This window comes from Dendrobates tinctorius, unplaced genomic scaffold (genome assembly GCF_039654945.1).
Source record: "Dendrobates tinctorius isolate UK_male_01 unplaced genomic scaffold, ASM3965494v1 ptg000325l, whole genome shotgun sequence".
In the NCBI taxonomy this organism is placed as follows: Eukaryota; Metazoa; Chordata; class Amphibia; order Anura; family Dendrobatidae; genus Dendrobates; species Dendrobates tinctorius.
In genome coordinates, this window is record NW_027361992.1 from 58247 (window position 1) to 83341 (window position 25095).

The following is a 25095-nucleotide window of genomic DNA, read 5'->3' on the forward strand; positions in this document are numbered from 1 at the left end:
TGATGTATGAGTTTCACTTTTGTAGAAAAAAAAATATATAAAGTGCTCCCAGTGAGAGAAACAAAACAGGAATCTTGTGGGTATGATACCTTTTAATGGCTAACAAATAACAGTAGAAGATGTTACAAAGCAAGCTTTCGGGACTACTTACGTCCCTTCATTAGGCTGATAGAACAAAATATTACCAAACCACTTTTTTCATTTTACTTTTTGTAGAAGGACTGAAATAAACTTTTTGATGATATTATTATTATGCATTTATATAGCGCCATTTATTCCATGGAGCTTTACATGTGAAAAGGGGGAAATATGTAAGACAAGGGACACACAAGTAAATAAGGAGATGGGACACTGCCCGCGAGGGCTCACAGTCTACAGGGATGGGTGAGGATACAGTAGGAGAGGGTAGAGCAGGTCGGGCGGTGGTTCAGTAGACCGAGGATCATTGCAGGCTGTAGGCTTGTCGGAACAGGTGGGTCTCCAGGTTCTTCTTGAAGGTTTCCATTGATGGTGAGAGTCTGATGTGTTGCGGCAGAGAGTTCCAGAGTATGGGGGAAGCACGGGAGAAGTCTTGTATGCGGTTGTGGGAAGAAGAGATAAGGGGGGAGTAGAGAAGGAGATCTTGACATGATCGAAGGTTGCGTGAGGGTAGGTACCTGGAGACCATGTCACAGATGTATGGAGACAGGTTGTGGATGGCTTTGTATGTCATGGTTAGGGTTTTGAATTGGAGCCTCCGGGAAATAGGAAGCCAGTGAAGGGCCTGGCATAGGGGGGAGGCTGGGGAATAGCGGGGAGACAGGTGGATTAGTCGGGCAGCAGAGTGTAGGTAGGATGGACTGGAGTGGTGCCAGAGTGCTAGAGGGGAGGCCAAAGAGTAGGAGGTTGCAGTAGTCGAAACGCGAGATAAGATGATATTCTAATTTAGTGAGAAACACTTGTAGACCTGTGAGCAGTTCTTTACAAAATGTATTGCAAAAAGTCAACTGCACTCCAGACCAGCGCAAATCTGGAAAATTATTTTAGCAACATCACCAATACCATCTAATAAAGGCCTGCACAATATACAGTACATCCAGTGCGATGTCTTTCAGACACAAATATTGTACATTTGAACAGTTTGTGATTAGGATAGGGGCAGAGCAGCGCTCCTCAGCACTGCTGACCTAATCATACTACTGCTGTCGCCGACGCCACAAAGGTGGTGACGTTGCGGGAAATGGTAAGCGCTTTATGGCATAGCAGAAGATTAAATATCCTATTACGGCTGTGGGGGAGTTTGGTGTTACTGTGAGTGTACATTATGAGGCAATGGGGAGAAAATTGTGAAGGGGCATAGTATAGTGAGGGGGAGAAAGGGGACATAATGGATAAGAGTAGTGTGCATGGTTATTTTGGAGAGGGGCAGTGTGGGGGAGATTTTTTGAGGGGAGAGGCAACATGGGGGGACAATATGGAAAGAGACAGTGTGGGAGGACATGAAGAGGAGAATGTGGGGGGAGGGATTTTTTTTGGAGAGGGGAAGTGTGGGGAAATAATATGAAAAGGGACAATGTTGAGGGGACAATATAGAGGGGTAGTTTAGGGTGGATTTTTTTTAGAGGGGGCATTGAGGGGAGGGACATTATGGTGAGGTGCGACATTATGGTGAGGTGCAATGTATAAGGGACACTTTGTGCAGGAAGCATAGTAAGAGGCAATTATTTATTCAGGAGCACAGCAAGAGATATATTTTTATTCATGGCACATTATAATGATGCTTTTATTTTTCAAGGAACTATGTTTGGCAGTGCGGAAGAAAACCAGAGAAGATGGAAGTCTGGAGAGATGAGCTGTGGGCATGAAACCTCATCATGGTGTCTGCACTCCAACAAAATGGTTGTAGACAAGAGATGGGAACCACTTTAGTGAAGATGTCACCTATATGGTATCTGGATGTAAATGTTTATTTGTAATAATGACTAAGTAATCAGTACTGTGATTCTTGTATGGGCCGCAGTCTGATGATGACTGATAACTCCCAGTATCTCCTAACCATTGCTTAGGACATACTGGGAATTGTAGGTTCATGCGATACAATTGTATACTGGGCTGACCTGACACTGCAATTCATCACTGTACTAAACTTGGTGTACTGATGGTGGTTTAGGTGATGTATTGTCCTGTACTGGTGGTGGTGGTGATTCTGGTGTTGCATTTGTGCACTCATGATGGCTCTCATCACTAGTAGCAATCCATAACATGCTTCATGTTAAAACTGAAAACTCCTCTGAATATAGTTTTAACATTATTATGAGGAGTTGGTTGAGCTTCTACTCCAGAAACTCAGTGTAAGTTTGGTCCACACTTATTTTTTTGGAGCAAAACTCTCCAAATCCTTCTCAAACTCTTAAAATTTATTGTGATGTATTAATAGCTGTTCTAGTGATGTGTTCATGTAAGTATGCCTTTAACATTTTTATCCAGGCCTTGGGATTGGTTCAATATGAAAAGGTCACTCTTGGACCAACCCAGACCTAAGATCACACGCCTCACCAAAGAGAAGCAGTTCCAGCCATCACATAGGGGTGAGGTAATTGTTTGACCACCAGCTATAGCAGGATGATTTAAGCCGATAATCTTGTATGGCCCAAGATTGATGTTATAAAAATTCAGATCGCCCTTGGCAGAAAAACGGTTCCCAATCCCTGTCGTGGGATCTGTTTCTATGGACTTTCTGGAGTTGGGGATGTTGGGGTAACATTCACAGGCCTCCAGTCCGGCGGTCACTGACCTGGACTGAGTCGATCTTCCCATAGTCACAACAGTTCTGTACCACCAAATATTCGCATGACAAGATGTAGTGCAAATGTTGAGGCTTGTGCACACGTAGCTTTCGGTGGTGCGGATTTTGGAAAAAACCGCAGGTCATAAAGACCTGCGGATTAGCCCTGCGGTTTCACACCCCTACAATGGAGATGTGAAACCGCAGCGGATTCAGCACAAACAATTGACATGCTGCGGATTGTAACCCGCAGAAATATCCGCAGCATGTGCACAGCGGTTTTGGTTTTACCATTGGAAACAATGGTACTGTACAACGCAGCAGAATCCGCACCGTGTGCACAGAGCCTTATGGCTGCACCTTCAGGCTCTTTTCAGTGTCCCCATGTGCTCTAAAGATGACAGCCAGGAGAAATCATACAAAACCCATCGCTACCGACCACCACCAATCCAGGAGACCGCGGGACCCCACAGTGGCATGGAGGAATGCCGAGGAGGGGGGGCATTTGTAACAAGTGGCTGGCATTTTATTATCTCTTCAAAGCAAAAGTGGACTAGACAGGAGAGTAAGGTGCCCTCCAATGCCACAACACTCGCAGTGCCAGACCTGGGCAGCTCCTTGGCATCGCGGGAGACACGCAGTGCCAATCCCCATCCTCATGGCAAGCCTCTCCTGGCTGCCACCCGCAGCACCGCGCTCTACAGAACGTGCGCCGTCACGTGATTGCCTGACGTCAGACGCTCCTGGAAGACGGCGCCGTGCTGCAGCAATGTAAGCTATACGGGGGGCGCCGGTGGGTCCCGCGGGCACGCTTATGTATGAGCTGACACAGGATTTCCCGGTGTCCCCGGGTCGCGCCCAGCACTGCTGTCCTGACTGATCCCAGGCCGCTGTCTATGAGGAGCCACTCTTCCTTCAGTCTCACACTGCAGTGCTTCTCCCCGAGCCTCCATCATATCTGTCTCGCCATTCTAATACTGTGTGCCCTCACTGGTCATCACCTGACGGCTGAGGCCTGTGATTGGCTGCAGCGGTCTAGTGCCTCTAATAGACTGTCACCGGATGACTGCCTGCAGCACCTGACCGTGCGAGGCCCCTACTAGGAGCCGCTGTCACGCCTGCGCTGTCTTTCCCAGGTGAGCTGTAAATGTCCAGAATGGTCATTAGTACGGCTGGGTTCACCTCACGTTTAACCAGCCCGTTCAACGCACAGCGATTGCATTATGCTATACCTGCTAGCGCAGATGAGTGACAGAGCCTCAGACGCTGCAGCCCGTGTCCGAGGCTCCGTCACTGAATGACGGCACGTCGCGAACACATGTCGCTCTGTGGCATGCGTCCCGATGGCAATGGCAGCGTTAGCAGACTGCCACAGCGCAATAAGAACCCGGCCTAATGCAGCCTTCCCATGCACTCTGTATACATCCAGCGAGTGCAGACAGGCCGGCTCTCTCGGCATCTCACTACTGCCTTTATTTCACTGTTACATGAACATTTTAAAGGGGTTTCCCATTGCAGAAAATCTTTGTTTCTGGGTGCAGTTCTAAAAAACAAACTGTGCTCTCACCCTTACTGGGTCCAGTTCTGAGTCTCCTCCGCTACTCCCAGTATTGGCTGCAGCAATGCTCTCACATCAACAGCGTGGTTGCCGATCCATGAGCTCAGCCGCTGAGCGGGGCATTCCATCTGCGTGGCAGACCTCACTGATTGGCTGTTGAGTTACCGTCAGCACTGACGCCAATGCCAAACACTTGGTGCAGCAGCAGAGACAGCACCAGACCTGAGGACGATTAGTAAAGCATGGTTTATTTTTATAGCAAACTGCAGTCGGGGATGGAGATTTTCTGAAAGGAGACGAGCCCTTTCCATGATCACGTAACTAATCGCCTATGTTCTGTCAGACACAAAAATGATGTTAGAAAGTTGCATATATAGGTTGCGGTTTTTGCCACCTTCTCTGAGAGTAGTGTAATGTGAAGGCAGAGACCCTGATTCCAGTGGTGTGTCTTACTGGGCTGCTTGCTGTAGTTTTGATTAAATCACTGTTTTATCATCGGGAGATTATCCCTGGAGGACTAGCAATCCTGCTGTCATGTTGTCCCCCATATTCAAGAGCTGTTTATAACATCACCACCACGACTGATTGGCAGCTTTCTGTGTACACTGTACATGGGCAGAAAGCTGCCAATCAGTGGTGTTGGCGGGACTATACAGAGCTCAGTATTCAGAGAACTGCTAGCAGGGCTGCCACTAGGAATTTCGGGGCCCCATACTGGCGCAATTTTCGGGGCCCACTTGAGACTCCGCCCAGCCTCCACCCCAGCCCCGCCTCCACTCCTCGAACTGTCCACAGTCCCACCGCTCTCTCTTGGAAAAACTCCACTTCTCGCCAATCACACATTAACAGTTCCCATCACCAGATCACACATATAGTCGGCAGCTTTTGTTTTGGCCAAAAGATTTTTTTAAACCGCCACCATAACAGGGTAGACACTTTTGGCCGTGCTCTACTCTACTGTAACCTATTAAATATTTGTTAAAATAGGCAATACAATTTAGGTATATTTTTATTTATTTTTCAATATTTAAAATGACCAATAATATCACATACAAGGGACAAATACCACCGCACCATGACCAGACCACATATTACCACTACATGGTGACTGAATAATATCACATACAAGGAACAAATACCACCACACCATGACCCAATCACATATTACCTCCACAGTGACCGAATAATACCACTTGCAAGGGAAAAATACCGCTACACCATGTCCAGACCACATAATACCATCACATAGTGAATGAATACTACAGTACTGATCAGTAATAGAAAAAACAATACTATCACCATAAGTGCCATTATACACAGGAGATCTGTACTTTGTAATACCTGTACACACACTGCATACTGTGATCAATGACATTATACACAGGAGCTCTGTATATAATGTATAAGTAATATAGTGATCACTGGTGACGTTATACACAGGACCGCTGTACATAGTAGTAACACACTGACTCACCAGTGACCTCTCTAGGTGAAGTCCTTCATCTTTGCTTTTCATCTTTCATCCAGCACAGATCGCCATCACATCTTCCAGCCAGGGCTCGTCTTTGCAGGAAATAACACAGATATCTAGAGCTCCACTTGCAGAACACATTACTTATTTTTTTCCCAACTTCTACATTACATCACATGAAGAAAAAATTGCGACATAGTATCACTCTACACAGTAAAAGGACCACCCCCCATTTAAAACAGTATACTCAAAAAATAAAATAAATACATCACTGCGGTAATAATATCCCTTAATTAGCCCCTATGGTAATAATATCCCCCATCCTGGCCCCCGTGTGTCTCATTCCTGGCTTCAGCCATATGTTCTCTCATCCTGCCTTCATGAGTATCCATTCTGCCCCATATGATCTCCCCATCCTGCCCAATCTGTCTCCATCTGTCTCCAACCCTGCCCCATCTGTCTCCAACCCTGCCCCATCTGTCTCCAACCCTGCCCCATCTGTCTCCAACCCTGCCCCATCTGTCTCCAACCCTGCCCCATCTGTCTCCAACCCTGCCCCATCTGTCTCCAACCCTGCCCCATCTGTCTCCAACCCTGCCCCATCTGTCTCCAACCCTGCCCCATCTGTCTCCAACCCTGCCCCATCTGTCTCCAACCCTGCCCCATCTGTCTCCAACCCTGCCCCATCTGTCTCCAACCCTGCCCCATCTGTCTCCAACCCTGCCCCATCTGTCTCCAACCCTGCCCCATCTGTCTCCAACCCTGCCCCATCTGTCTCCAACCCTGCCCCATCTGTCTCCAACCCTGCCCCATCTGTCTCCAACCCTGCCCCATCTGTCTCCAACCCTGCCCCATCTGTCTCCAACCCTGCCCCATCTGTCTCCAACCCTGCCCCATCTGTCTCCAACCCTGCCCCATCTGTCTCCAACCCTGCCCCATCTGTCTCCAACCCTGCCCCATCTGTCTCCAACCCTGCCCCATCTGTCTCCAACCCTGCCCCATCTGTCTCCAACCCTGCCCCATCTGTCTCCAACCCTGCCCCATCTGTCTCCAACCCTGCCCCCAGTGTCTCCAACCCTGCCCCCAGTGTCTCCAACCCTGCCCCCAGTGTCTCCAACCCTGCCCCCAGTGTCTCCAACCCTGCCCCCAGTGTCTCCAATAATGCCCCGTATCTCCATTCTGCCCCCTGTGTCTCCAATCATGCCCCGTGTCTCCAATCATGCCCCATGTCTCCATCCTGCCCGCAGTATCTCCAATACTGCCCCCGTGTCTCCAATCATGCCCCGTATCTCCATTCATGCCCCGTATGTATCTCCATTCTGTCTCATGTCTCCAGTCATGCCCCGTATGTCCATTTTTCCCGCTGTATCTCCAATCCTGCCCCCGTATCTCCAATCATGCCCCCATGTCTTTCATCCTGCCCCCATGTCTCTAATCATGCCCCGCATCTCCATTCTGCCCCGTGTCTCCAATCATGCCCCGCATCTCCATTCTGCCCCGCGTCTCTAATCATGCCCCGCGTCTCTAATCATGCCCCGCGTCTCTAATCATGCCCCGCGTCTCTAATCATGCCCCGCGTCTCTAATCATGCCCCGCGTCTCTAATCATGCCCCGCGTCTCTAATCATGCCCCGCGTCTCTAATCATGCCCCGCGTCTCTAATCATGCCCCCGTATCTCTCATTCTGCCCCCGTGTCTCTCCAATCCTGCCCCGTCTCCAATCTGCCCATGTGCCTTCAATTTGCCCTGGCAGGATGAAGACACATGGTCCATGTGTCTCCATCCTGCCGGGGAAACATATTGGACGCTTTCAATAATTAAATTAAAAAAAAAAAAACAACTTTCTTCTTACCTGGCCGCTTCTTGCAGTGAAGATGCAGCTGCTGCTTTAAGCTGAAAGACCTGTGGTGACGTCATCGTCATGTGATCAGGGGGCGGGGCTGATGACGTCACCATAGGTCCTTCACCTCTTCCACTATCCACTTCTGCACAGCTCTCATCTGATGTCAGCCGCTATTGCGGCTCTTCTGATATGTGCGCAGCACGCCGCAGCGCACAGCACTTAGGGCCCGGCCGCAACGCACAGAACTTGGGGCCCGGCCGCAGCGCACAGCACATAGGGCCCGATGACTTGAAGCACAGGAGGGTGGGCCCCTGACATGCGGGCCCCTCTTCTGTACTGCTGTTCACCAGGCCCCATACAGCAGTAAGGGCTGTCATGCCCTAATGGCGGCCCTGACTGCTACATCTGCAGCAGATAAGGCCTTCTTCACATGTCTGTTTTTTTGTGGCCGTATGCAGTCCATTTGTTAAGGGCCACAAATACAGACATACACATACCCAATGTATTCAGTGTTGGTGCGCACATGTCAGGGTTTTCATATGGACGTGTGTCCTTGTGAAAAATCCACAGACATGTCATTTTTTTGCGCAGCACGAACAAAATGCGTGCCAAACACGTGCACACTGATGACACAGACAACATTGATGTGTCATCAGCATGACACATACTGGCGCCTTGGAAGAAGCGGTACAATTCACGCTGATCCCAGGCGCCAGCAGTTGAAGGCAACTCTCATCATTGTTGCCTGGTTGCGCTGAGATAATGGGAATTGTCATCAGCGTGACACTTAGCGGCGCCTGGGAAGAAGCTGTACCGTTTGCACTGATACCAAGCGTCGTCCAGCTGCTGAAGGCAGCTCCCATCATTGTCGCCTGGTCGCACTGAGATCAGCGCAACCAGGCGACATTGAGGTGAGTTGTATTCAGCAGCAGCTGTGCACCTCCTCTGTAAAATAAAGAAATAAAAGAACCATGCAATTTTCATAACCAGCAGAGGGAAAGCACACAGCTCCCAATCTATTAATAGGAGCTCATAGCTGTTTACTTAGCCTCTCCTGGTGAATTTACAGGGACCCCAGAAAAAAATGATGTAGGGTCCGGCTATAAATTCTAACCAGCAAAGGCTAAACAGACAGCTGTGGATTGATATTAATAGCCTGGGAAGGGGTCAGAGATATAGCATACGCCAATTATGGCGCTTTGCTTCGCTCTTCCCACTTGCCTTGTGGCGGTGGCAAGTGGGGTAATAGGGTTGGGATTCATGTCACCTCTGTATTGTGAGGTGACGTCAAGCCTGGGGGTTACTAATGGAGAGGCGTTTGTAAGGCGCCCCCATTACTAACCCCATAGTAAGTTTGGAAATAAATACACATCAAGAATAAAGTAATTTATTTGAAATGAAACAAAACACCCTGTTTTACACACTTTTTTTTTAAATAAAAAAGCACAGTTATACTCCCTTTACACCTATTTTATTGAAGCTCTTGTACCCTGTAAAAAACATTAAATTATAAACAAAATTACCCACCTTACCCCTAATCTACCGATGCCCAAAAACTAAATCGACAACCATATCCCTCTCCTGTCCAAAGTGAAGATAAGCCATACTGTCCCACGCTGCAGTCCAGCTCTGTGACATCTGGTTTTCAACATGAACTGCGCCATGATGCGACCGCCAAGGTTGAAAACCATGAGACAATGAGGGAGGTGCTGCAATCACAGCATCAGTGATGAGCGATGGCATCATAGCGGTTACCACCGGTCACAGAAGGTGCATTCCCACCCGCAGTTCACTGTGAGTCGGGACGTTGAACTGCGGTGACCTCCATGGGATCACTGCAGGCACTTTGAGAAAAGTCTTACGATGCTCTCTGTGATCCCATGGAGGTCACCGCAGTTCAGTGGGTCGGCTCACAGTGAACTGCAATCGCAGCAGCTCATTGTGTCCTGGTTTTCGGCCTCGACGATTAGATCATGGCACCATTCATTTTGAAAACCAGATATCGCAGAGATGGATTACGGCGTGGGACAATTGCTAATTTTCACTTCAGACAGGTGATGGATATGCTTGTTTATAATTTATTTATTTTTTACAGGGGACATGTGTATCGGTGGATTAGGTGTAAGGTCAGTATTTTTGTTTATTATTTACTGTTGTACAGGGGACAAGGGCTTCAATGGAATAGACATAAGGTGAGTGTAACTTTTTTAAAATAAATGTGTAAAACGGTGTTTTTTTTTTTTTTTTCAAATAAAGGATTTTATTCTTGTGGTATATTTATTTCAATACATGTTATGGGGTTAGTAATGGTAGCGACCTCAACCATATTACCCCATCTGCCACTGCCACAGAGCAAATGGGAGAGTGAGGCTAAGTGCCAGGCTTGGGGTATCTTATGGATGCACCATTTCTGGGGTGGCTCTGATCAACCTGTTTTATTATCAACCCTGTTTGCTAGTTTGAATTTATAGTGGCACCTACTGTCATTTTTTTGAGGAGTCCCTGTAAATTCATCAGGAAAGGCTAAGCAAACAGCTGTAAGCTGTTATTAATAGCCTAGGAACCTTATGGGGTATTGTACCTTGTCCTAGGTAATTAACATCAGCCCCCAGCTGTGGGCTTTCCTTCTGCTGATCATGAAAAATTGCACTGGAGACTATACCATTTTTTTATTTAATTATTTTACCAGGATGTACACAGCGAGTGCTGAATACAACTCCCATCATTGTCACCTCGTTGCGCTGCTCACAAGGAGACCAGGCGACAATAAAGAGAGCTTCCTTCAGCAGCCGGCCGGTGCTTGGGAACAGCATGAACTGTACCGCTTTTTTCCAGGCGCCGGTCCATGTCACACGGGATGTGACACACAAACAGCAAACATGGATGTCACAATACGGACCACGGATTTCACCAGTGCCGTTTTCTCCTGTACAGGAATCACCGAAATGTGTGAAGGAGGCCTAAACCAGTGATTGTATCAAAATGACAGTAAGCAGCCCAGTAAGTGACAGATTGCTGCACCCAGAGTCTATGTTCCTACGTTATGCTGCTCTCAGATGGGGTAATAAAATCCTTCTGACAGATTCCCTTTAAGTACCTTTCTTAAGTTGGACAATCTCTTTTACACATAATATATTTCCATATGTTAAATATGTTTTTTAATGCATCTAGTTTTCAGTGTTTGGCAAGCCATGGGCATCAAAGGACTGCAGAGCTTTGCACAGAATTCGTGTCTCAATGTTTGCAGCATGGTCAGCCTGAGGACTATGGCCACAAGCTACAAGTCTTCTTATCCAGGCAATGTTCCCACCATTGTTGTAGATGCCATGGGCTGTCTACGTAGCTGGTACACACCAGATGCCTGGATTCACGGAGGACAGTGGAAGGAGTACCTTGCTAATTTACAGCACTTCATTGCCACTTTTCAGAGTGCCGGAATTTGTTTAGTGTTTGTTTTTGATGGGGTCATCGAACAAAAGAAACGCACAGAATGGGTGAGAAGACGAATGCGTGACAGCATTGAAATATCCAAAATATTTCACGTCCTCAAATCCAGGAGACAGCAGCCTGATCGCAACATGTTCTTTATCCCATCAGGAATATCTACGTTCACACGCTTCGCCTTGAAGGCTCTGGGCCAGGAAATCATCTGCTCACAGGTTGAAGGTGATTATGAGGTGGCAGCTTATGCTCTCAAACACAACTGTCTAGGAATTTTAGGGGAGGATAGTGACTATCTCATCTTTAACACAGTCCCATATTTTTCCATTAATAAGCTTCGCTTGGACAGGCTCGTCACTCTGATGTACTGCCGGGAAAGCTTCTGTGGAGAATTGGGGCTTCGCATAGTAGACCTACCACTCCTTGCTTGTCTTCTGGGAAATGACATCATTCCCGATAACATGGTGGCACAGTTTCACAGTAAATGTCTAGGTTCATACCGTTCACAAAGCAATGAACGCAACAAAAGGGCTAATGTCATTAGGGCTGTGGCTACTTTTATTTCTAAGATACAACTTGCGCCACAAGGTCTTAAAGAAGTGGAGAAGATGCTGCCTCCGGGATGTAAGCTGACTTTATTGGAGAAAGGAATCCAGTCCTATGTTCTACCACAGCAATTCTCACCTTGGCTTTCTAGGAGTCCCCAATCCTATCACTGCTGCCCCGACAAGTCAAGAACAAGCAGTTGTCAGGATCAAGAGGTTTTACAGGTAATTTATGCTTTGCGCTATTATTTTCTGGGACTGTAATATTAGCACATGCCATGCACTGTAATAAAGCCATACAGCTCACTCATAAGCAGGAAAACCCTTTTTATATGGAAGCCTGCCTAGCCCTCAGCAGATTGCCTGGCTGCGGCTTTACACACCTATAGCAGAAATTTAGCAAGTTTGGATTTCTGGCAACTTGTGATGTGGTGGCAATTTTCTGGTCGTAACTAGCTGTCCATAGCGCACAATGAGATTGTTTCGGAAATGGATTTCCCAAGAACAAATGCTATATTCTGTTAATATTCACTTTATAATATACCTCCATTTCCAGTCCTGATCGCAGGTATAGTGTTAGGTCCTGTTTCTTAGGATTCTCCATGCATTGCTCCCAGAATCCCTTTCCCATATAACTGTGATTCTACATTTTCAGGTACATCATGTACAATGGACCCAGATCACCAAGTACATCTGCTTAGCATGCACTAATGATTTTCAGATTACAATCATCTGACGTAACAGTATAAAGTCTTCACTATAACTAAGGACTCGTACAGTTCTATTAATGGCCCTGCTTGAACCCTTGCCCCTAAGCTTGATTCCTCTTCTTGGTAATTCCTACTCATTTCGATCATTTTCCAGATTTATTCCTGATGTTCTACTTATAGTGGCTGCAGTAGAGTGGGTTAAACTATAGCATGGTATGTCCTAAGGAAAGGTATTGTGAGCACCTTCACTTCCACTTCTTCGTCATGTTTGACAGGTTGTAAAGCTCTCCTGGGCTGGAAATGCCTTTCATGTCTTTACATGTATGGCAGCTTGAAAGATTAACAGGTGTCAGGAGTTAAAGATAGATGAAATCCCACATGAAAGCATGAAAAGAAATGAATCAATATTTCAGCTCCTACAAAACCTTTTGTGAATCAGGTTGCACATAATACATAAACACACATTGAGCTGGAATTCCCATTATTCTGGAGTAGGTGGTACCACCATGTAGGTCCTGGGGCACAGAGTAGGTGTATAGATTGTGCAACTTCTAAATATGTCTCATCAGTCAGGCCTTCATATTCCTTTACCCAGGAGCCAACCTGCCTAGAGGTTTGCTGCTGGCGCCTAACTTATTGGGCCTTTCTATTCATGTACTTTTTTTTGTTTTCTGACTTTAAGCTCTTGCATTAGTGGTTTGTACCTAGTGATCAATAATGGCAGAGACCAAGAAACAGCTAAAAGGCATCTATCAGCACGACTGCTGTCAGGAATAGCTAGGAGTAGATATCTGTTGAAATATGCCTGTACATAGCGTTTAGTTGCTCTATGACTTTTGAAAGCCAGTTTTACTTGAGTCTGCCATTTCCCAAGTGCTCTGGAGGTGAATCCTAGCTCTGGAGGTGCACCCTAGTTTTGTACTGAGCATTCCCCAAGCCTTCCCTCTCACCGCTTGATTGAAGGCTGAAGTGTCTAACTACAGTGGCATGTAAGAGTTTGGGCACCCTTGGTCAAAATTACTGTTATTGTGAACAGCTAAGCAAGTTGAAGCTATAATCTTATTAATTGATAAACTTTTAAAAGGCTTAAGGTTAAAGATGACACATTTCCTTTATATTTTAGGCAAAAAAAAAATTGTCATTTTTATTCATTTTAAAAATTACAAAAAGAGGAAAATGGGCAGATGAAAAAGTTTGGGCACTCAGGGAGATTTGTGTGCTCAGATAACTTTGACCAAGGTTTCAGACCTTAATTAACCTGACTTGTTCACTATCATCGTTATGAAAGGCCAGGTGATGCAGATTTCCCAGCTTTATAAAAACCCAACCACCATGGTTTCTTCTAAGCAGCTTCCTAGCACTCTGAAAATGAAAATCGTGGAGTCCCACAAAGCAAGAGCAGGCTATAATAAGATAGCTACTGTATATACTTGTACATAAGCCAAGTTTTTCAGCATATTTTTCTGTGCTGTACACGCCCCCCTCGGTTTATACACGAGTAATTGTCAAAGAAAGCCGGTGGGGGAGGTTGAGCGGTGGAGCAGCGGGTGACGGGGGCAGGAGTCGGCGGCTGCGACTGTAACTGTGCCAGCTGCTAAAGAGAAATTAATATACATTTCTCTTACACAGTGACACCCGCAGCCGCAGGCTTCCAGACGACAGCATACTCAACCACCAGCGTGCCCTCGGAGCATCAGCATCTCGTTCATTAAGGTAATGAATATGCACGCTTCTCCACTCCCATAGGCGTGGAGAGCATATTCATTACCTTAATGAGCGGTGCCACGTGATAGCTCAGCACAGGAAGCACTACTGGAAGCCGGAACGAGGTCCTGCGCCTGCAAGGGCACGCTGGAGGAGGGTGAGTAGGATGGTGTTTTTTTTGGTAATCGGAAGCATGCATACCAGGTCAGGACGGGAGAGCCACGCATACATGAATAGGGACGGTGGAGCCATGCATACCAGGATAGAGATGAGGGGACAATGCATACCTAGCTCATACTCGAGTCAATAAGTTGACCCAGTTTTTCGTGGCAAAATTAGGTGCCTCGGTTTATGCTCTGATCGGCTTATACTCGAGTATATATGGTAAGTGTTTTCAGGTTGCCCTTTCCTTATTTCTAAATGTAATTAAGAAATGGCAATTAATAGGAACAGTGGAGGTTAAGGTAAGGTCTGGAAGACCAAGCAAAATTTCAGTGAGAGCGGCTTGTAGGATTGCTAGAGAGGCAAATCAGAACTCCCACTTGACTGCAAAAGACTTTCAGAAAGATTTAGCAGATTTTAGAGTTGTGATACATTGCCTTACTGTTCAGACACCTGCACAAATATGGTCTCCATGGAAGAGTCATCAGAAGTAAACCTCTCCTACAACCTCATCATAAAACTCAGCGTCAGAAGCATGCAAAAGAACATCTAAACAAAACTGATGCATTTTAGAAACAAATCCTGTGGACTGATGAGGTTAAAATAGAACTCTTTGGCCACAATAATCAAAGGTAGGTGTGGAAAAAAAGGGAACACTTTTAGGAAAAGAAAATCTCGCCAACCATTAAGCATGGGGGTGGATCAATCATGCTTTGGGGTTGTGTTGCAGCCAGTGGCACGGGGAACATTGCACGAGTAGAGGGAATTTGTAAAAACAAAAAAACTAAAGTTGAAAAGAGAATGGCATCTACAAATAGATAATGATCATAAACGCATGTCAAAATCCACAATGGACTACCTCAAAAGGAGCAAGCTGAAGGTTTTACAATGGCCCTGACATTTCTGTGATTAGAACATCACTAGCTGAAGAGCCCGGCGCTGCCCGGGCATAGTAACCAACTACGGTTAGTTATAACAAATTATAATGATTATATCTACAGTTGTGGCCAAAAGTATTGACACCCATGCAATTCTGTCAGATAATACTCAGTTTCTTCCTGAAAATGATTGCAAACACAAATTCTTTGGTATTATTATCTTCATTTAATTTGTCTTAAATGAAAAAACACAAAAAGAATTGTCCTAAAGCCAAATTGGATATAATTCCACACCAAACATAAAAAAGAGGGTGGACAAAAGTATTGGCACTGTTCGAAAAATCATGTGATGCTTCTGAAAAATATTCAGGATTGAGAGTCCTCAGTAGTTGATACCTTTTAATGGCTAACTGAAAAGATGGTAACACATTGCAAGCTTTCAAGACTACTCAGGTCTCTTCATCAGGCTAGACAGGTGAAGAGACCTGAGTAGTCTCGAAAGCTTGCAATGTGTTACCATCTTTTCAGTTAGCCATTAAAAGGTATCAACTACTGAGGACTCTCAATCCTGAATATTTTTCTATCTACTGGCTAACACGGTACAAAGATATACATCTTTCCTGTATGTGATTCTTCTCTAATTTGTGTAATTAATAGCACCTGTAACTTACCTGTGGCACCTAACAGGTGTTAGCAATAACTAAATCACACTTGCAGCCAGTTGACATGGATTAAAGTTGACTCAACCTCTGTCCTGTGTCCTTATGTGTACCACATTGAGCATGGAGAAAAGAAAGAAGACCAAAGAACTGTCTGAGGACTTGAGAAACCAAATTGTGAGGAAGCATGAGCAATCTCAAGGCTTCAAGTCCATCTCCAAAGACCTGAATGTTCCTGTGTCTACCATGCGTAGTGTCATCAAGAAGTTTAAAGCCCATAGCACTGTGGCTAACCTCCCTAGATATGGACGGAAAAGAAAAATTGACAAGAGATTTCAACGCAAGATTGTGCTGATGTTGGATAAAGAACCTCGACTAACATCCAAACAAATTCAAGCCGCCCTGCAGTCCGAGGGTACAACAGTGTCAACCCGTACTATCCGTCGGCGTCTGAATGAAAAGGGACTGTATGGTAGGAGACCCAGGAAGACCCCACTTCTTACCCCGAGACATAAAAAAGCCAGGCTGGAGTTTGCCAAAACTTACCTGAAAAAGCCTAAAATGTTTTGGAAGAATGTTCTCTGGTTAGATGAGACAAAAGTAGAGCTTTTTGGGCAAAGGCATCAACATAGAGTTTACAGGAGAAAAAAAGAGGCATTCAAAGAAAAGAACACGGTCCCTACAGTCAAACATGGCTGAGGTTCCCTGATGTTTTGGGGTTGCTTTGCTGCCTTTGGCACTGGACTGCTTGACCATGTGCATGGCATTATGAAGTCTGAAGACTACCAACAAATTTTGCAGCATAATTTAGGGCCCAGTGTGAGAAAGCTGGGTCTCCTTCAGAGGTCATGGGTCTTCCAGCAGGACAATGACCCAAAACACACTTCAAAAAGCACTAGAAAATGGTTTGAGAGAAAGCATTGGAGACTTCTAAGGTGGCCAGCAATGAGTCCAGGCCTGAATCCCATAGAACACCTGTGGAGAGATCTAAAAATGGCAGTTTGGAGAAGGCACCCTTCAAATATCAGGGACCTGGAACAGTTTGCCAAAGAAGAATGGTCTAAAATTCCAGCAGAGCATTGTAAGAAACTCATTGATGGTTACCGGAAGCGGTTGGTCGCAGTTATTTTGGCTAAAGGTTGTGCAACCAAGTATTAGGCTGAGGGTGCCAATACATTTGTCTGGCCCATTTTTGGAGTTTTGTGTGAAATGATCAATGTCTTGCTTTTTGCTTCATTCTCTTTTGTGTTTTTCATTTAAGACAAATTAAATGAAGATAATACCAAAGAATTTGTGTTTGCAATCATTTTCAGGAAGAAACTGAGTATTGTCTAACAGAATTGCAGGGGTGTCAATACTTTTGGCCACAACTGTGTATATGTATGTGTGTGTGTGTATATATATATATATATATATATATATATATATATACACTCACTGGCCACTTTATTAGGTACACCTGTCCAACTGTGTGTTAAGACTTAATTTCTAATCAGCCAATCACATGGCGGCAACTCAGTGCATTTAGGCATGTAGACATGGTCAAGACAATCTCCTGCAGTTCAAACCGAGCATCAGTATGGGGAAGAAAGGTGATTTGAGTGCCTTTGAACGTGGCATGATTGTTGGTGCCAGAAGGGCTGGTCTGAGAATTTCAGAAACTGCTGATCTACTGGGATTTTCACGCACAACCATCTCTAGGGTTTACAGAGAATGGTCCGAAAAAGAAAAAAAATCCAGTGAGCGGCAGTTCTGTGGCCGGAAATGCCATGTTGATGCCAGAGGTCAGAGGAGAATGGGCAGACTGGTTCGAGCTGATAGAAAGGCAACAGTGACTCAAATTGCCACCCGTTACAACCAAGGTAGGCAGAAGAGCATCTCTGAACGCACAGTGCGTCGAACTTTGAGGCAGATGGGCTACAGCAGCAGAAGACCACACTGGGTACCACTCCTCTCAGCTAAGAACAGGAAACTGAGGCTACAATTTGCACAAGCTCATCGAAATTGGACAGTAGAAGATTGGAAAAACGTTGCCTGGTCTGATGAGTCTCGATTTCTGCTGCGACATTCGGATGGTAGGGTCAGAATTTGGCGTAAACAACATGAAAGCATGGATCCATCCTGCCTTGTATCAACGGTTCAGGCTGGTGGTGGTGGTGTCATGGTGTGGGGAATTTTTTCTGGGCACTCTTTGGGCCCCTTGGTACCAATTGAGCATCGTTGCAACGCCACAGCCTACCTGAGTATTGTTGCTGACCATGTCCATCCCTTTATGACCACAATGTACCCAACATCTGATGGCTACTTTCAGCAGGATAATGCGCCATGTCATAAAGCTCGAATCATCTCAGATTGGTTTCTTGAACATGACAATGAGTTTACTGTACTCAAATGGCCTCCTCAGTCACCAGATCTCAATCCAATAGAGCATCTTTGGGATGTGGTGGAACGGGAGATTCGCATCAGGGATGTGCAGCCGACAAATCTGCGCCAACTGTGTGATGCCATCATGTCAATATGGTCCAAAATCTCTGAGGAATGCTTCCAGCACCTTGTTGAATCTCTGCCACGAAGAATTGAGGCAGTTCTGAAGGCAAAAGGGGGTCCAACCCCTTACTAGCATGGTGTACCTAATAAAGTGGCCAGTGAGTGTATATATATATATATATATATATAGCTGAGTGTATAGCCCCGCCCACTCCACATAGTCACATTCACTATAATATCCCATCAGCCAGAGCCACAGGACTACTACCCCTAATATCCCACATCGTCCCGTCAGCCAGAGCCACCGGACTACTACCCCTAATATCCCACATCGTCCCGTCAGCCAGAGCCACCGGACTACTACCCCTAATATCCCACATCATCCCGTCAGCCAGAGCCACCGGACTACTACCCCTAATATCCCACATCATCCCATCAGCCTGGGGTCAGAGCCAGAGCGCTGAGTGGAACGGTCCTAACTTTCATACTGGAGATCCCTTTAAGAGAGGCCTGGCGTCAGAATCAGAGCACTGAGTGGATTTGCCCTAACTTCCATACCAATGATCCCTTTAATAGAAGCCTGGAGTGAGAATCAGAGCACTGAGGGATTTACCCTAACTTCCATACTGGAGATCCCATTAAGAGAGGCCTGGGGTCAGAATCAGAGCACAGAGTGGATTTGCCCTCACTTCCATACCAGGGATCCTTTTAAGAGGGGCCTGGGGTCAGAACTAGAGCGCTGAATGGATTTGCCCTAACTTTCATACCAATGATCCCTTTAACCCCTTCACGACCTTTGACGCCACGTAGGCGTCATGAAAAGTCGTGCCAGCACGACCCATGACGCCTATGTGGCGTCTTGACTTTAAAGCCCTCCTGCGGGTCGGGTGATCTAGGTCACTGAAAGGTCACCCGACCCGCAGATACAGGGGGCTTTGTTCTTCACCACAGGGGGCGTGGCTTCGCCCCCACGTGGCTACGATCGCTCTGATTGGCTGTTAAAAGTAAAACAGCGATAGTAATATTTCATCAATGAAAATTGATGAAATATTACAATCCAGCCATGGCCGATGCTGCTGTAGCATCGGACATGGCTGGAGACACCGATTCCACCCCCCCCACCGGCGATCGCCCCCCTGCAACTGAATGACAGTGGCGATCTGCCGCCGCTGTCATCATCTGCCCCCCTCCCATTCCCTCTGCTCCCCGCCAGCCTCCGATCCCCCCCTCACCCCCCCAGTACCTCCTGATTCCCCCCCGTCCCTCCTGGTGTCCCTCGGGTCCGGATGATGGGCGCCGCCACCTTGGAAAATGGCGGGCGCATGCGCAGTGCGCCCGCCCGAATCTGCCGGCTGCAGATTCCATTCTTTCATTTTGATCACTCTCACAGTGATCAAAATGAAAGAAAAAGTAAATAAACCCCCCGATTATCACCCCCATAGGTAGGCACAACTAATAAAATAAAGAAAATATTTTTATTTTTCCATTAGGGTTAGGGTTAGGGTTGGAAAGAGGGTTAGGGTTGGAAAGAGGGTTAGGGTGGAATTAGGGTTAGGGTTGGAATTAGAGTTTGTGTTGGAATTAGGGTTAGAATTAGTGTTAGGGTTGGAATTAGGGTTAGTGTTGGAATTAGGGTTAGGCTTGTGCTTAGGGGTGTATTGGGGTTAGGGTTGGAGTTAGAATTGAGGGGTTTCCACTGTTTAGGCACATCAGGGGGTCTCCAAATGCGACATGGTGCAACCATTGATTCCAGCCAATTTTGCGTTCAAAAAGTCAAACAGTGCTCCCTCCCTTCCAAGCCCCGACGTGTGCCCAAACAGTGGTTTACCCCAACATATGGGGTATCAGCGTACTCAGGAAAAATTGCACAACAACTTTTGGGGACTAATTTCTCCTGTTACCCTTGGGAAAATAAAAAATTGGGGGCTAAAAAATTATTTTTGTGGAAAAAAATGATTTTTTCATTTTCACGTCTCTGCATTATAAACTTCTGTGAAGCACTTGGGGGTTCAAAGTGCTCACAACACATCTTGCATACGTTCCTTGGAAGGTCTAGTTTCCAAAATGGGGTCACTTGTGGGGGGTTTCCACTGTTTAGGCACATCAGGGGCTCTGCAAACGTAATGACAACCGCAGACTATTCCATCAAAGTCTGCATTTCAAAACGTCACTACTTCCATTCCGAGCCCTGACGTGTGCCCAAACAATGGTTCCCCCCCACATATGGGGTACCAGCGTACTCAGGACAAACTGGACAACAACTTTCGGGGTCCAATTTCTCCTGTTACCCTTGTGAAAATAAAAAATTGTGAGCTAAAAAATCATTTTTTGAGGAAAAAAAAATTATTTTTTATTTTCATGGCTCTGCGTTATAATCTTCTGTGAAGCACTTGGGGGTTCACTGTGCTCACCACACATCTAGGCAACTTCCTTATGGGGTCTAGTTTCCAAAATGGGGTCACTTGTGGGAGGTTTCCACAGTTTAGGTACATCAAGGGCTCTGCAAATGTAACATGATACATGTAACATGTAACATGATACCCGTGCCATGACCATGCCATCAAAGTCAGCATTTCAAAATGTCACTACTTCCCTTCCGAGCCCTGACGTGTGCCCAAACAGTGGTTCCCCCCCACATATGGGGTACCAGCGTACTCAGGACAAACTGTACAACAACTTTTGGGGTCCAATTCATCCTGTTACGCTTGTGAAAAAAAATTGCGGGCTAAAAATCTTTTTTTTTTTGAGGGAAAAAAATGATTTTTTATTTTCACGGCTCTGCGTTCTAAACTTCTGTGAAGCACTTGGGGGTTCAAGGTGCTCACCACACATCTAGATAAGTTCCTTGGGGGGTCTAGTTACCAAAATGAGGTCACATGCGGGGGGTTTCTACTGTTTAGGCACACAGGGGCTCTGCAAATGTAACATGACACCCTCAGACCATGCCATCAAAGTCAGCATTTCAAAATGTCACTACCTCCCTGCTGAGCCCCGACGTGTGCCCAAACAGTGGTCCCCCCCCACATATGGGGTACCAGTGTACTCAGGATTAACTGTACAACAACTTTTGGGGTCCAATTTATCCTGGTACCCCTGTGAAAATAAAAAATTGCGGACTAAAAATATTTTTTTTAAGAAAAAAAAACATTTTTTATTTTCACAGCTCTGCGTTATAAACTTCTGTGAAGCACCTGAGGGTTCAAAGTGCTCACTATGCATCTAGATAAGTTCCTTAGGGGGTCTAGTTTCCATAATGGTGTCACTTGTGGGGGAGCTCCAATGTTTAGGCACACAGGGGCTCTCCAAACACGACATGGTGTCCGCTAACGATTGGAGCTAATTTTCCATTCAAAAAGTCAAATGGTGTTCCTTCCCTTCCGGGCCCTGCCGTGCGCCCAAACAGTGGTTTATGACCTCATATGAGGTATTGGTGTACTCAGGAGAAATTGTCCAACAAATTTTAGGATCCATTTTATCCTGTTGCCCACGTGAAAATGAAAAAAACTGAGGCTAAAAGATAATTTTTGTGAAAAAAAGTACTTTTTTTTTTTTTACGGATCAATTTGTGAAGCACCTGGGGGTTCAAAGTGATCACTATGCATCTAGATAAGTTTCTTGGGGGGGGTCTAGTTTCCAAAATGGGGTCACTTGTGGGGAAGCTCCAGTGCTTAGGCACACAGGGGCTCTCCAAACGCGACATGGCAAGCGCTAAATATTCCAGTATATTTTCCATTCAAAAAGTCAAATGTGCTCCTTCCCTTCCGAGCCCTGCCGTGCGCCCAAACAGTGGTTTATGACCACATATGAGGTATCGGTGTACTCAGGAGAAATTGCCCAACAAATTTTAGGATCCATTTTCTCCTGTAGCCCATGTGAAAATGAAAAAAAATAATGATAAAAGAAAATTTGTGTTGCAAAAAATAAAATGTCCATTTTTTCCTTCCACGTTGCTTTAGTTCCTGTGAAGCACCTGAAGGGTTAATAATCTCGAATGTAGTTTTGAGTAGCTTGAGGGTTGCAGTTTTTAGAATGGTGTCACTTTTGGGTATTTTCTGCCATATAGACCCCTCAAAGTGACTTCAAATGCGAGGTGGTCCCTAAAAAAAATGGTTTTGTAAATATTGTTGTAAAAATGAGAAATCGCTTGTCAACTTTTAACCCTTATAACTTCCTAACAAAAAAAAATTGTTTCCAAAATTGTGCTGATGTAAAGTAGACATGTGGGAAATGTTATTTAGTAACTTATTTTGTGTCACATAACTCTCTGGTTTAACAGAATAAAAATTCAAAATTTGAAAATTGCGAAATTTTCAAAATTTTCGCCAAATTTCTGATTTTTTTCACAAATAAACGCAAAAATTATCGACCTAAGTTTACCACTATCATGAAGCCCAATATGTCACGAAAAATACAATCTCAGAATCGCTAAGATGCGTTGAAGCGTTCCAGAGTTGTTACCTCATAAAGGGACACTGGTCAGAATTGCAAAAAATGGCCAGGTCATTAAGGTCAAAATAGGCTAGGTCATGAAGGGGTTAATAGAATCCTGGGGTCAGAACCACAGCGCTGAGTGGAACAGTCTTAACTTCCATACCGGGGATCCCTTTAAGAGAGCCTGGGGTCAGTACCAGAGCATTTGAAATCAATTACCCTGGCATCCATACCGGGGATCCCTTTAAGAGAGCCTGGGGTCAGAACCAGAATGCTGAGTGGAATTGCCCTAACTTCCATACCGGGGATCCCTTTAAGAGAGCCTCGGGTCAGTACCCGAGCATTTGAAATCAATTACCCTGACTTCCATACCGGGGATCCCTTTAAGAGAGCCTGAAGTCAGAACCAGAATGCTGAGTGGAATTGCCCTAACTTCCATACCGGGGATCCCTTTAAGAGAGGTCTGGGGTCAGAACCAAAGCGCTGGATGGATTTACCCTGACTTCCATACCAATGATCCCTTTAATAGAAGCCTGGGGTCAGAATCAGAGCGCTGAGGGATTTGCCCTAACTTCCATACCAATGATCCCTTTAATAGAAGCCTGGGGTCAGAGCGCTGAGGTATTTGCCCTATCTTCCATACCGGAGATCCCTTTAAGAGAGGCCTGGGGTCAGTACCAAAGTGCAGAGTGGATTTGCCCTCACTTCCGTACCGGGGGATCATTTTAAGAGATCCTCGGGTGAGAGCCAGAGCGCTTAGTGGAATTGCCCTAACTTCCATACCAATGATCCCTTTAAGAGACCCTGGGGTCAGAACCATAGCTCTGAGGTCCTAATTCCATACCGAGGATCACTTTAAGAGAGGCCTGGGGTCAAAACCAAAGCGCTGGATGGATTTGCCCTAACTTCCATACCAATGATCCCTTTAAGAGAGGCCTGGGGTCAGTATCAGAATGCTGAGGGATTTGCCCTAACTTCCATACCGGAGATCCCTTTAAGAAGATGTGCCTATGGAATGGAGGATGTGTGATGGGGATATGGGCACGGGAGGGGGGATTCATTTCTGTCATGTACTCACTGCTCCTTTCTGGGGGGCAGACAATGGCTGGGAGCTTATGTTCCCAGGGAAGCTAGATTTCTCCCACCATGTCAGTGTCTGCTGAGGTGTTGTCGAGTGGGAAAACTGTTGCTTATAGCAACCAATCACAGCTCATCGTCTTGGAAAGAATTTTCCAAGGAAGAATGGATGAAAATCCCTCAGGCTATGTGCCCACGTTGCGTGTTAAAACGCTCACTAAAAACCGGACTCCTTCCCAGAAATCGTGCGTTTTTTTCCACGCGATTCTGTTCGTAATTTTGCCGCGATTTTCTCAAGCACTTTCCAAGCGATTTGAAGCATCGCTTGGAAAGTGATTGACAGGTTGGTCACACTCGTCAAACATAGTGTTTGACAAGTGTGAGCAGCTTTTTACTATTGAGGCTGCCTATGCGGCCTCAATAGTAAAAGATAAAATGTTAAAAATGATAAAAAAATAAAAAATCGGGGTATATTTACCTTCCGACGTCCTGCACTGCCGTGCCGGGCCACAGTGTTCCCAGCGATGCCTTGCGAGACCTGTGATGACGTTGGTCTCGCGTTACTATAGCGATCTCGCGAGACCACGTCATCACAGGACCTTGCCGCAAGGCATTACTGGGAACGCTGAGACCGGGAATGCAGCGCGGGACATCGGAAGGTAAATATACCCCGATTTTTTTTATTTTTTATTCTTTTTTTTACAGGGGTATGGTACCCAGGGCCTGGAGGACAGTCTCCTCTCCTCCACACCGTGGGTACCAACCGCACATGAGACGCTTAACTTCCCGCATGGTGGGCATAGCCACATGCGGGAAGTAAGCGGTTCTCATGCATTCCTGTGGGTGCGGAATCGCGGCAATTCTTTGCGATTCTGCACAAAATGACCATGCTGCGATTTTTTTCCGCGATGCGATTCCGCCACGGAAAAAAACGCAGCATTAGCACAGCATGTGCAGAATGCCATAGAAATGCATGGGGGGCGTTCTGTACACGATTTTTAAACGTTTTCGCACCGAAAATCGCGGCAAAAACGCTTAAAAATCGCATCGTGGGCACACAGCCTCAAACAAGAATTGAAAGACTCTTGGCTGGCTACTAAAAGCATTTACAAGCTGTGATACTTTCAAAAGGGGGTGCTACTAGGTACTTAACATGCAGGGTACCCAAATTTTTGCATCTGCCCATTTTCCTTTTTTTTCATTTTTAAAATGTAAAAGATGAAAATATATATATTTTTTGCCTAAAATAAAAAGGAAATATGTCTTCTTTATCTTTAGGACTTATACAGATGATTTCATCTACAACTTGCTTAACTGTTCGTAATAACAGTCATTTTGACAAGGGCGGCTCACCTTGTACATGCCA

General features: G+C 45.8%; 1 protein-coding gene across 3 annotated transcripts in view; it reads left to right on the plus strand.

The window, feature by feature from the left end:
- Positions 1-3410: 3410 nt before the first annotated feature.
- LOC141074138 (constitutive coactivator of peroxisome proliferator-activated receptor gamma-like) overlaps positions 3411-25095 on the plus strand; it is a 237761-nt gene continuing 216076 nt past the window's right edge. For 2 of the 3 annotated variants that reach the window (XM_073561673.1, XM_073561675.1), the window contains exons 1-2: positions 3542-3900; positions 10807-11846. In XM_073561673.1, the coding sequence (XP_073417774.1) occupies positions 10827-11846 (1020 nt within the window). In that variant the 5' untranslated portion in view covers positions 3542-3900; positions 10807-10826. The other variant, XM_073561674.1, reaches the window with a different exon arrangement.